At 36.8% G+C, this 14,002-nt stretch overlaps 1 protein-coding gene across 2 annotated transcripts in view; it reads right to left on the bottom strand.

The window, feature by feature from the left end:
- COQ8A (coenzyme Q8A) overlaps positions 1–14,002 on the bottom strand; it is a 73,285-nt gene that overhangs the window by 17,872 nt on the left and 41,411 nt on the right. For both annotated transcript variants that reach the window (XM_026681905.2, XM_087964950.1), the window contains exons 2-5: positions 13,555–13,749; positions 12,292–12,702; positions 10,135–10,201; positions 4,826–4,900 (exon numbers count right to left, since the gene is read on the bottom strand). In XM_026681905.2, the coding sequence (XP_026537690.1) occupies positions 4,826–4,900; positions 10,135–10,201; positions 12,292–12,702; positions 13,555–13,731 (730 nt within the window). In that variant the 5' untranslated portion in view covers positions 13,732–13,749. The remainder of the gene's footprint in view (positions 1–4,825; positions 4,901–10,134; positions 10,202–12,291; positions 12,703–13,554; positions 13,750–14,002) is intronic.

Below are 14,002 nucleotides of genomic sequence, written 5' to 3'. Positions count from 1 at the left end.
ACTGTGTTTTTCATCTAATCATAAAAACTTCACAAATGTCTACATTCTCTGGTTCAATAACTATGTTTTTGTTTTTGCAATACTGAAACTTAAATCATGCCCCTGAACTTTTAATAAAGTTGACCTTCAAGTTCATTCATCCCCCAACACAAGAGGGCGTATCAAGATTGAATTTCATTTTGTATCCCTGGATAAACTGTCCTTTTACCGAATGTGGCTTGTATATCTCCCACCAAAACCACTACAATGTTTCTGAAAGGCAAAGTTAATCAAAAAGCTTTTTTAAACATTGTTTGGTAGTACGGTAAGTCTCATCTGCAATTGAAATAAGCACTTCCTTGCCAACACATAGTTTATTTAAAATAATTTGGCTGTAACAGCCATTAAGCTGAAGGGTCCAATACTTAAATATATACATATACTTCCACAAACCTATGGTCTGCAGCTTTCTACTCTATGGCAAACCACAACTTGGCATTAGCTGTAGTGAAAATAAATTCGTGTTTTTCATGAAATATTTCTGGAGAAAATAGAGAAACCACCCACAGACTGTTTACGTCTATATTTCTGAATGTCTATATATTGTGCAGCAAAAGAAATTTGGTTGATCATTAAAACTGTTATTGCAAAATGTTGCAAAACTAAAAAGCGTGCTTCACTGGTTCAGTGATGATTAAAAATGGGGGGGGGGGGACACACATGTATTTCGATAAAAATATACAAAACAAAACAACTCTTCACTGAAAAGATAAATTCAATCAAAATTGGCCACCATTTATTAGTTACAATGACATTTTAAACAAAGATACTGAATCCAAATATGTGAAATATTATTTTCATCAAGATTACACACATGTATGTGTTCTTCCAATTAATTTGGTCTTTTCTAAAATAAGTTCACTGGAATAGGCAGTTGTTGATTTAATGTTGCATTATTTGGATATTTGTTTGGTGTCATTTTTGTTCTGTGCCTCTTCTGTCAGACAAAATTCTTAACAAGTATACTTCTATCGTATAAACATGAGAATTCAGAATGTTATCACTTGACTTTCCAATTCGGTGCCCACGAGATACTATTTGAAAACTAACATTCCTAAAAAAAAACCACCAGGTTAAGGAAGGTTGCCATAACTGATGGCAAAAAATACGGCCTTCTGTGAAGCAAATTCTGCTCTCTTTTTTTCAGCACCTAATTTCAGTAAATGTTACACTACAAGTGGATTTTCTCGTTTGAAGACTGCTTTGTGGCTCTTTAACTATATACTAAGAAAAAGGTTATTAAGGAATTCAAATGGGAGGTGGGGAAGAACGTGTCCATTATTTTAGCCACAGGCCTGAAGCTTCTATGTCTTGACCCAACTACAAGCACAAAATAAACCTGCTGCTCTTGTTGACAAGGTGACATCAACCCCCGGAGGGGCTGAGGGGGGGACACACAAAGCTCTAGTTGCAAGCTCTCTGGAATGAATGACAGAAGAGACAGGTGGAAAATCCAGCTGGGAAGACAAAAAAGAGCTAAATGGAAAAAATGTATTATTTCAATAGCACAGAGCCAAGTAGGCACAGGCCTCAAAATGGACCCTCTGATATTCACATTTGTTTCATAGGTATTATGTTGTGTTATGATATGCAAACCTATAAGCTATGCATAACAGTAGCAAAAAAAATTGCTAGACAAAGTAGTATTTGAACTTGAAAGCCGCACAAAAATGTCTAAGGCTCTTCTGTATTAAGGCTCTTCAAATGAGTAGAAAACAAAAGCCCTAAACAATTAATTTCTCTTTTTACTTAAACTCACAAAATAAGATCAATCTGCCCCCATTTCTCCAGCTTTAAACTGGTTAGCAGCCACAAGTTTAATTTCTTATAATTAGTTTTGTTCTGCCTGCATTCAGATCAGGGAGTGCCCAGTTAAACAAAGTACTGTTTGAAAACAGGGAAATGTAAATAGAACGGGTTGCACAACCAACTTCCTGGGAAAGGTCTGCTGAGACCAGGCTGCAGCAAAGAAATGCTTTCAAGGATTCTGCCAACGCAATGCACTCACACTGAATGTCTCGTCTTTCTATCCATGCCGTTTACAGTACAGCACATTCTGTATTTATGAATTTGTCGTGGTTTTTTTCAACCATTTTCAGATAGACCACAGGTAATTTTGCACCATTTTCTGAAGTTACTATTTTATTTGTATAGAGTGAATGTCCATAGAAGTGCACAGATAATATGCATGCCTGCTTCTCAAGACTCTTTCAGATACCATGACAGATGCCGTGATAGTAATAAATACTCTTTACTCTGCCCTTAGCTTATAACTATTGCCCCAGAAGTCCTATTGTACAAGTTACAAACTCAGCATTTTGGACAAAGTTGACATGCATTGTCAAATTTTAAATACCATTTTATTGCTATTAATTCAGTGTGCTTTTGTTTGATAATTATATACTATATTGAGAGCATACAAAGAAATACAACATTTGAAAGCTATTTATATATCGCTTTTCCTGATCCACTGACTGATCCACTAATTGTTCTTATTGTCAGGAAATTTCTCATTAGTTCCAGGTTGTATCTCCCTCGGACAAGCTTCCCTCCATTGCTTCTTAACCTGCCTTCAGCTTCTCTGGAGAATAAATCGACCCCCTCTTTCCTGTCACAGTCTTTCAAGTATTAAAAGACAGCTATGTCACGCCTAATCCTTCTCTTCCTTAAATTAAACGTATCTAGTATCTTGTTACCATACCTAGCAAAATGACTATACAGGTAGTCCTTGACTTACAACCGTTCGTTTAGTGATCATTCAAAGTTACAACAGCACTGAAAAAAGTGACTTTGGACCGTTTTTCAGTTTTGACCATTCTCGTATCCCCATGATCATGTGATCAAAATTCAGGTGCTTGGCAACTGGTTCATATGTATGACCATTGCTGTGTCTCAAGGTTACGTGATCACCTTTTGCGACCTTCTGACAAGCAAAGTCAATGGGGAAGCCAGATTCACTTAGCAATTGGTTTACTCACTTATCAACTGCAGTGATTCACTTAACAACTGAGGCAAGAAAGGTCATAAAATGGGACAAAATTCGCTTAACAAATGTTTCACTTAACAACAGAATTTTGAGCTCAATTTTGGTCGTAAGCCGAGGACTACTTGTAAAGGTTAGTCTGCACATATTAAACATCAAGGTCTTGTCAACGTCACATAAGACAGTAGTATTATGGAAATGTATTGTTTTCCTTCAAAGCTAAATGGCCAGATAACAGCAGAAAAAATATTCTGGTTGGAATTTACAGTTAGATTTCAAGCTGAGGTATAATTACAAGTTACAGGCATGATATTCCCCTCTGAAAAAAAAATCGGGGCCGGCCAAAAGAGACCCCCTCACCGAGCGCCAAGAAATCGCTGCCCAGCTCCCTTTTCCTGCCGCTCAGCGGCCTCCGCTCGCACCGCCCGCCCGCCCGGGCTCCGCTCGCACCGCCCACCCGGGCTCCGCTCAGGTATCCGGCTGGGCCTGTCAGGAGTTACTACCGCCGGCGCAGCTCCGCGCGGCTCCAGTCCCGCGTTGCCTCGGGAAGGAAAAGGCAAAACCAGGAGCCGCTGCTGCCATTGCAAAGCGCCGCCGCGGCTCTTCCTTTTTGCCTTTCCCTTCCTGAGGCAACGCGGGACTGGAGCCGCGCAGAGCCGCGCCAGCGGTAGCAACTCCTGACTCGGGGCCTCCGAGGGGAGGGGAAGGAGGAGAAGAAGGGGGGGAAAGGGGGGGCGATTCCCAAAAAAATCAGAATTCTGATTTTAATCGGAAGAATATCATGTCTGAAGTTATGTTATTTATATTACTCCCTATATACATTCTTCAAGAAGCTGTTGCAAAAATGACAGCTGCCCATTATTTAGTAGGTTAGGACAATGACATTGAACTTGTTGTCAATGTTTTGCATAATGACACTCGGCCACTAACAATGTTAAAGTATTCTTTGTTGAAGTAATTGAGAGTGCCAAAATATGTCTAAGCAGCCCAAAATGTGGCAACAAAATGTCTGCATGATACTCTTCTTCTTGCACAAGTAAAGGCATCTTATCTATATCTGTCAAGCATGAGTGCCTTGGACAGAATAAAGTCCAACCTGCTTCACATCCCCTTACCTTAATGAACTCTAATTGGGCAAGTTCAGTTGTAAGACAGCAATATTAGTAAAATAATGTCCTCTTGCCACATATTTTTGTAATAATCCTGTACCTTTATCTTAGATTCCTTTTAATGTAACCTTTATTTCAGCACCTGACTGTTCATAGACAAACAGTAGAGCTTTTAAAAAGAATAGCTATATTTTAAATCTATGTACACACAAAACATAGAGCATCGACATAAACACAAATCTAAGAGGAAAAAAATAAGTCAGTTTTCAAAATATTGTTCAAAGATCACAGTATAACAAGACAATCCAGCATGAATATTTTGTTAAACAAACACGTTAGACATCTGCATTGACCGAATCCAAGAAACAGATGATTTATTTTCCTCATTCTCAGTTCATAGGTCAGTTTTTCCCCCAATCCTTTTTAAGGGACAAGAATCAGTCTTTGTCTTCCTTTAATGAACAGCATCATCACCACCATTATTCTTAAAATATTAAATCAAAATAAGTAAGAAATGCAGACAATTTCTGGGAAAAAGAGAAACTACAAGCAAAAAGTATGCTGACACAATTATCCATTAATACAACTATTTCAAAGAGTTGTTATTCTCTGTGCTTGCATAACATGCCTTGATTAAAAACAAGGAGCGTTCAAAAACTGGGAGCTTATTAATAGCAAACAAAGAAAATCTCACCATTGCGCTCTTCAGATCTAAGACTCTTCTTTGCAACCTCTGCCAATGCTCCAATGCCAAGACCAACAGCTAATCCTAAAATGAACAAAGAAATCAAAAAGGAGGAAGAGGAAGTAAGTTAAAATGCTACCGGCATAGTTACATCTTCATGTGTATCAATAAGTATCAATTCTGAAACTCTTTCTAGGACATTTAATTGAAATCTGAAGCATTATTTTTCCTCACTTTTCAGTGTTCACTATTATTACTGGAGATATATAATCAAGTCATGTTTATTAAGCAACATTTACACAAAATTATAGTCAAGATTAGACTAGGTTCTAAGCATTTACTGTAGGAAATATTTATTAGTATTTATAAGGCCACCCAATTCTACAAAGACTCTGGGTAGCACACATTTTATTTAAATTTACATTATATATTTCAACTGCATTTGTGCAGGTATATATTGAAGATTCCAGCTGAGCATGCTCAGTTGCCAGACGATGCCTTTATTAGGCTGTTGTTTTTCCTTGGAGTTTCATAATGAAAACCTCTGCGTAGGACACTAAGTGAACTGCTGCTTCTTCGTTCATTTTCTCAGGTTCAAGGTAAATCCTAGCCATTTCCTTTTCATGGGAGCCAGTTTGGTATAGTTGTTAAGGCATCAAAGCTATAAACTGGGAGACCATGAATTCTAATCCTGCCTTCAGGACGAAAGTAACTGGGTGACCTTGGGTCAATCACTCCTTCTCAGAAAGGAGGCAATGGCAAACCACATCTTAAAAACCTTGCCAAGAAAACTGCAAGGATTTGTCCTGGCTGTTATCAGGAGACAAAAAAAAAATGACTCAAAAACAAACATGCACAGACACCACATACACACGCAAAGAATAATTTCAGTAGAGTACTTTTCAGGGAGGTAACTATATACAATACCTGCAGAATGTTTACCGTACTCCCAGTACACTATACTCTGAACCTTCTAGGTTCTAAAAAATGTCACAAATTGCAATCACAGGGTTGCAGGATACTGCAACTGGTTGTAAATGCAAGCCAAGCCCCAAATGATGATCATGTGACCACAGGGGCAGACCATAACCTCTAATTTAAATTGTAACGGACTTGTTTGGAAGCCATTAATTCAAAGCATTAATGTTAATGTTAAACCAAGAGTTGCAAGTCAAGGGCTACCTGTATTTATTTATTATTTCTATTAAATATGTATGCTGCCCATCTCACTATCAAGAAACTCTGAGAGGCTTACAATGTCACAAACAGCTGTACAAAACAATTAAGAGATTTAAACCATTAAGTATTAAAAGTTAAAACATTAAAATTAACAACACTTGTTGCCCTCAAAAGAGGATTGAGAGCATTAGCCCAGTACTACTCCAAGGAAGACCAACTAGAATTCAGTTACCAGAAAATTAAAAACATGGCATTTGCCAAAAGGTCCAAGAGTCATTCCTGGAGCACACATGGCCACAAGATTGCACAGGTCTCCTGGGGTACTCCTTACTCATCATCTGGGGTAATCCTTCAGTAGGAAAGGCTACAGGTACTACTCTTGCTAAAAAAGGCACAAATGACCTCATCTTAAATCCCTCAAATTTCTTAAGGCCAGACATGGCCACTTGGCCATATGTCTGCAGCTCTCAAATTATTTGGAGACCAAAGAATGAAAGAAAAAGGGTATGCTTAGAGAAAGATCTAATTGTTTTGACTGTATGGTTTAAAATTATGTTAAGTCTATTAATGTCTACAAAGAAAGGAATCAATCTGACTGATTTGGATGTTTTGATGAAAGACTGAGACATTTTCTCCATGATGATCTGTCCCTAAGCTATTCTTTCAGGTCTTCCAATGGTGCACTCAATCCAACTGAAACAGAGTCCATCCACCTTGCTGGTGACCGTTCTCTTCTTCTCTTTCCTTGTGCAATATATCCATACAACGTGTACACAGAGAAAAGGAACATTGCAAAGAATGTAACCACAAAGAATAAGGAAAGTCCACCTTTTGAAAATGGGTGAAAAGGAATTATGAAATCCTTAGTTCTCTATGAGCTTGGATGTTTGCTTGCAGATATTTAGTTCCAGACCAAGTAACTTCAGGGCTAAACTAGTTCTTCTCACCTGAAGCGTATTATAAATATATCACAATCTTCTATATTTCTGAATCAGGTAAACTAAAGTTTTATTCTGTCCTAAAAATCTGGTCAAATAATAATTCCAAACTATTTGTGTGATATTTCCTCTCTCCAATTTGTATAGATTCAGCCAAAACAGCAGCATATGTTTTGTCTAAAGTCAGGAAAAGGAATCTGTGTAAACTTAAAACTCCTTAAGACTCTCCCTCATACCATAAAATCATACTGTTTGTTATAACATCTAAATGAGTCTACTTAAATTCTAAGGAAGAAAGCATTTTAAAACATCCACTGATACTCTTAAAAGGAAATCTTGGAAGTATACCTTCACATCATAAAGAAAATTTGTTAAGACATGAGCAAATTTATGCTCCAAGTTTAATTAAGTTTCGTTGCCATGATGGATCTAACCCAGCAGCCCTGTGGATGGAGCTTCGCTTGTTTGCCGGACTGGTTTCTGGCATGCCGCAAACCAGTGCCGGTCCACAGACTGAGGGTTGAGGATCCCTGATCTAACATATAGGGACACTTTGTCCCACATTTCCACTCTCAGTCAAGCATGTACTGTTCAAGCCAATAACTTTGCCTGGCCTGTTCAGCATCACCTTCTGATCTTTCCATTCTAGCACATTCTTGGCCCACTTAAAAGCAATAGGTCCAACCCCTCTTTCAATCAACTGTTGTAAATAGAGAAACTAGATTTTAACACAACAACTGAGTTTCTCCATTTGAACTATAACAGCAATAGAACACTGCAGAAGTGTGGCTATAGAACTTGAGAAACACACTGGCTTATAGCTTCAAATGCAAAGCTATAAATGTATTTGTTCAATGAACAAAACCATGGCAGACCCATTTCCTATTCTATCTCACAAACCCAGCTTCCAATGCAAAATTGCAGAAGCCATAAAATCTTCCCACTATCATCTCATATAGCAGGAACACGACTATTAGAATTAGTAAAATGCTTCCATATGAAGAGTGTTTCATCAATTTCAGAAGCAACGGTATGTCAAAGCACAAAAGGATTATGTTAATATGGCCAGTTTTCTGAGGAAATTTGTTAACATTCCAACCTTTGCAACCCAGCCCGGGGGGGGAGACACAGGGCACAACCACTCGTATGCAGCTTGACTTGTGCCAGTGGTACACACGGCCCACCACTCAAGCTCTGCTTGTGTGCATGCATGCCAGCCTGCCACTCACGGGGCCCAGTTCCGAATAGGCCACCTTCTTGCACATACATGTATGTCACACAAAAATTGTGCCAAACACAATAGCTTTTTTAAAGTGCTAAAAGACTCCAATGGCCACAGAAAGAAATAATTTCTGATGCTATATCAAACATCTACAATTTTTTACAGGACTGATTATATTCAACAAACGGGAAGTATATACAACAGGCACAAGTGGTTAAGAGACAAAAATGGCACTCATGCAGTCATTTCAACTACTGACTCAAGGAAATGTTTACTCTTTTCTATTTCATGGGATAGTATATAGTACATACAGAGGCCTGTGGTAACTTGCCTAGTAAAAGCCAAGCTCCTTATCACTCTGTTATACAAACAGAAATGTTCAAAAATATATAAAAGTAAACCTTATCTGGAGAAATGAAAATAAAAGATAGATGCCAACTCTGGCTATAAATAGGAAAGGTCATCAAACAGAGAGGCTTCTCTTTTAACTAATGTGTGCTCACTTCACATTGGCTGCCAAAAAGGTCTGGTGAAAGGTGACATTCTCTCTCCTCCTACCCCATGCTTCTCCAGCCTACCAATTTCCATAGTATTAGACAACTTTCAATTAATAGACGAAAAATCTCAGAACCTTGTCTCCTCTCTAAACATGAGTTGATATAGAAAGTATTAGTTGAAGTATTACCAATACATTAATACAACTAAAATCATCAAAAGACTGAGGATTGTAGAAAAAAGGTGGCTGGAAGTGATCTATCTATTCAATTGGTTTCATAAAAAAAGTTCCCTTAATATTTGTGAAATTGTTTTAAACATTTCTAAAATGTAATAAGTAGCTAGCACTATTTAGTTGTTAAATTATTTTACGTAGCCTTCAGAGAAAATTGTCCTGAAATTCAATTGATTCCTAAAAGAAATCTTGGGTCCTATCCACCAGGGAATTACATCTGATGGAACTCAAAAGGTTGGTCTTCTCTGCCACAGTGCCCATCTTGTGAAAACTTCTCCACCCAGGAGTGAGATTAGCTCTATTCGTCTCAGTATTTTGTAAGCCCCTCAAAACCAGGCCATTTTGTCAGAGCCTGCAATCCCAGGAAACTGGGAAGACCTTGAAATGGCTCCTTTATTGTGGTTTATTTATGTTATATTATATTATGTTATGTTATGTTATATTATATTATATTATATTATATTATGTTATATTATATTATTATATTATTATATTATATTATATTATATTATATTATATTATATTATATTATATTATATTATATTATATTATATTATATTATATTATATTATATTATATTATATTATATTATATTATATTATATTATATTATATTATATTATATTATATTATATTAATTTATTATATTTATTATATCCTCTTCTGTTTTCTATTTTTTAATACTTGTTTTAATTGGGGCTGTGTGTGTGTGAGAGAGAGAGATATATACAACACTTAATTAAATATATAGCATCGCTTTTATATGAGATGGGCAGCTGTGCAAAAATAAATAAAATACTGTAAAATAAATAAAATACTGTAAAATAAATAAAATACTGTAAAATAAAAAATTAAATTAAAAATTAAAATTAAAAATTAAAAAAATATTTTTCCATGAAGTTTCATTATTGAATGAAAGGTTTGGAACCCCAATATATTAGTTTTAATACAGTACATATTGTATCATTATATTTAAAAATGAACATTTATATTTTTATTGTTATTGATAGTTACTTGCCATTTTTTTCTGGCTTTAAGGAATAGCTCTTTCTACCCTTCTCATTCCCTCATCTCTCCTGTGTTTTATCAAAGACTGTGAGAGCCAGAGCACAGGGCCATCTGTCTTTACAAACAGATGAACAACTCTTTCTCTAACTGTAACAACATGCAGGTCTTTTCAGAATTTTCCATCTTCAGATCCCCCCCCACCCACCACACACACACACACACACACACATTAAGAGACTCACCTCCAAAGTTAGCAAGTCTTCCAATTCGAGTAACAGGCACTTTTCGCTCACGGGCACGTTCACTGAGCTGCAAAAAAAGCATAAACAGATGCTTGATCTGCTAATAAACAATAAAAAAAAATCTTTCCCAAGCAGATGGTCTAAAATAGTTTTCCCACTAAATGCTAGGAATTTCTGCCACACAAATAACATTATTTCAAAATTATTTAAAGAAACACAGAGCTCTTCTCATCTACCCGAATTTTACATCTGTTCACCAATTCATGAGACTATTAGAAACGCAGCCATTTATACAAGTACTTTGTTTCTCCTATCCTAGAGTACTTGGTTTGATGCGTATTTTGTTCTGCAAAAAACGAAACAAAATGAACAAGGAATTATAATTATTTGTCTTCACTTAATCAGAATAAGCACTGATGTCAACTTCAAATCCCATTTTAATGTGTATCCAATTTTAGGCAGAACTTGGCCTTTCTTGGCTGTAATTTCGCCTGCTGTACTGTAGGTCCCTTGTTTTTTTTTTTTTTGCTTTCCGTGGGATCAAAAATTGCATGTTCCCCAAGTCTTCATTTCAAGAAACATCAGATGGGCATTAATTACGACCAGAAGCTGTGAGGAAACAGGAGAATTACTACTTAAAAGAGGCTTTCCTCTAAAACTGTTCTTCATACTTTTTGTATGTTTTCCAATACATATATATGTTTTTGTATCTTTTCCAATATGTTTTTGTATCTTTTCCAATACACAAATTCAGTAGAATAGTATTTTTGTTTTAAAGCAATGTATACTTAGGATGATTTCCTAAATCATCGTAATCATTCAGTCTTTGCAGTGCTATATAATATGTTCTATTCAATTGTATCTTTTTAAGCTGCATTCCTTAACATAATGTGCTCCTTCTTTGGACTATTGGACTTCAATTCCAGTGGTGGGATTCAAAAATTTTTACTACCAGTTCTGTGGGCACGGCTTGGTGGGCATTGGCAGGGGAAGGATACTGTAAAATCTCCAGTCAGAGGTGGTATATGCCGGTTCTCCGAACTACTCAAAATTTCCGCTACCAATCAGAACCTGCTGAATATACCACCTCTGTTCAATTCCCATAATTCCAACCCAGCATGGCCAATAGAATTATAGGAACTGAATCACAATATACTTGGAGGTACAGAATAAACAGAATTTTCTTTTCTAAAAAAAAATCCAAAGCAAAAAGAAAGATAAGCAAACTTTGCTGCACCTGTTTGACTTTTAATTTCATGGACAGAAAAAAAAAACTAATACATATTAGCTTCTTAACCATTCCAACAATTTAGCAAAATATCAAATGTCCAGCAAAGGAAAGATGAACACCTGTTAAATGTTAAAAAGAAGAAGCCTATTTCTAGGGAATATCATGACCTTTCTAAACAGAAGTCTGGTTGTTAGGAAAGCTGAACTAATTTTGAGAGGACACCACATACATCCAGTTTAGAAAAGCAACACTAAATAAAATACTAGATTATTTTAAGCTCTCCCTACTCCGAGGTTTGATTGCCAAGACTTCAAAGATAGCATTCCACAAAAACATACATGAAAAAAAATATTTTAAAAAAATCCCAATTCAAGATACATTAATCAGCTGGGTAGAGGGCCTTTTAATTAAAAAGAAACATTGTAATAAGTAGCTTAGAAATGTGCATGATTCATAAGTTTAAAAAGCTAGGAAGAGAACAAAATCTGGGCACATTTATCTGAACATAAAATCTCTCTACCAGTCCATTCCAGGAACATTCAATCAGAAAGAAAACAAATTCATATAAATAAGCAACAGGCAGATTCACACATTATGTTATTTCCCGAAAAAGGGCAAGATACACTAGAGTTCCAAGATACAAGCCAGCTAGGAACTTGTAGGACAATTACCTTAAATAAAAATAAAAATCGCCTAATTATACATGAATATAATAAAGGTGTTAGCTTTTCTCAGTGTATTTCACACTGTATGTACTGGTCTATAAGACAGGCCAAAAGTTTGGTTAATTAAAAACAATAAGAACTACCATATATATCCCAACACAACCCAGACACTAAGTGGCTAGGAGTGAAACAGTGGGACTGGTCACACATACTAGTTGCCATAACAGAAGCTTTTCCACTTCCATGAAATAACATACTTACCATCTGTTTGTGAGGCTTTTGCTGTGTATCTGCTTTAGCTTGCCTGGCTTTGTCAATGTCTTCAGCTGTTAATCCACCAACAGGGGAATGGTCTTGGTGAAAAGGCCGGATTTGTCCAAAGACAAGAGCAAAAGGATTCCCAGGGTCCCTAAAGCCTTCAAACAGCTTTGTATTTATTTTGGCAGAAATGGGATTCTGACTTGCAGTAGCATCTTCACTCCCACCACTTTGAACAGGTCCTTTGACATTATAAGAATAAGATGGGCCCTCTGTACCACTGTGCTTGTAAGGCTGGTCTTGAGGAGAAGAAAAGTCCTTTGTAATGCCTCCCAGCTCTGATTCTGAAAAGTTATATTCTTTACCAAAGTCTTCACCAATATCTTTCAAGTTTTCCTGTTGTTTGCCCAGTTCCTGCAAACAAAGCACTGAAATGAATTCTCCAGTAAAACATGGTTAACTATCAAAAGAAAGCAATGAACATGATACAATGAATATGAATGTGGGCAAATCTGGGAGACAGTGGAGCACATGGCGGCCTAGTATGCTATGATCCATGGGATCACAATGAGTTGGACACAACTTCGTAACTGAACAACAACATCAAAAGTCCTCACACTAACTGAAAACACAAAAATAACATGAAAACAAATATACTGAGTTATCAGTGCTTTTTCAAAGAGGCAAAGTTGTAGTCTTCAGATAAGTACTTCTGTCTCTGAAAATTTATGCTGCCTTCAGACTTACTGCCTGTCTCAGCCCAAGTGAACTCTGCCAACAGCATGCTAGAACTTTCTTGTAAGTGTGCCCAAAGTCACTTCCTTTGATGCCCCTTAAGGTTTTCTGCCCCATTTGACTTTTGCTTTTGCTTTATCACTGGTTACATAACCACTCCAGCCATTCAGTAATGGGCAAAATTTCATCGTCTCCCCCAAACCGCAATCATAACACCAAGCCTATATCCTTACATTTTAGAGTAAAATATTTCATCAAGTGAAATATTTCACTGAATATTATTATCTCGTTGTGGAAAGTTTGTCAATGCAAGATTATAATAATTCCCAGATTAGTGCAATGTAGCTATATTATTTTCAAATACATTTTTAAAAAAATTTCAGTACATATTAAAAAACTCAGGTGGTACTGAATAAAAAATTCTTATGCTTTTTACATGCAAGACATGGGGGGGGAGACAATAGCAAGTATTCATCAATTAAAATGAAAAGAGACAAGCAAAATCAAACAAATACATAGCAATAGTTTTACCTGCATTTTCCCCATAGCAGCACTGAACTGTTCCTCAGCAACCGCCTGAACGCTTCGGGCTATGGTTAATGCGTCCCCACCAAGGATTACTTGTCTTAGCTGTCCTGCCTGTGTCTCTAGGACTGCCTTACTGAGCTTTGTCAGCCCTCGCATCATCATGATGGCATCACTTGCCATGACTAATCACCTCCAGCACTGGAAGACATAAGATAACAGTCAGGTAAAACCGTGAGAGTCCATGAATACACACAGGCATTCTATTGATTGCTCATTACAAGGTGATTACAATGGAACATGGGAATGACCTTGGGGATAGCAGGGAAAAGATGCTGCCTAGGAAACAATCAGACAAGAGAGGACCCACACTAATGGATCAAGCAGTTAAAAGTGGGGGTGAGAAATTTTGTACTTTCAGACTTGTGAGATTCTGTTACGTGGCTTTACAATA

This window comes from Notechis scutatus, chromosome 1 (genome assembly GCF_049901735.1).
Source record: "Notechis scutatus isolate UNSWTSFEM ecotype Mainland chromosome 1, rNotScu1.2, whole genome shotgun sequence".
NCBI lineage: Eukaryota > Metazoa > Chordata > Lepidosauria > Squamata > Elapidae > Notechis > Notechis scutatus.
The sequence above is the reverse complement of the archived record's forward strand: the minus strand, read 5'-3'. Positions and strand labels throughout refer to the sequence as shown.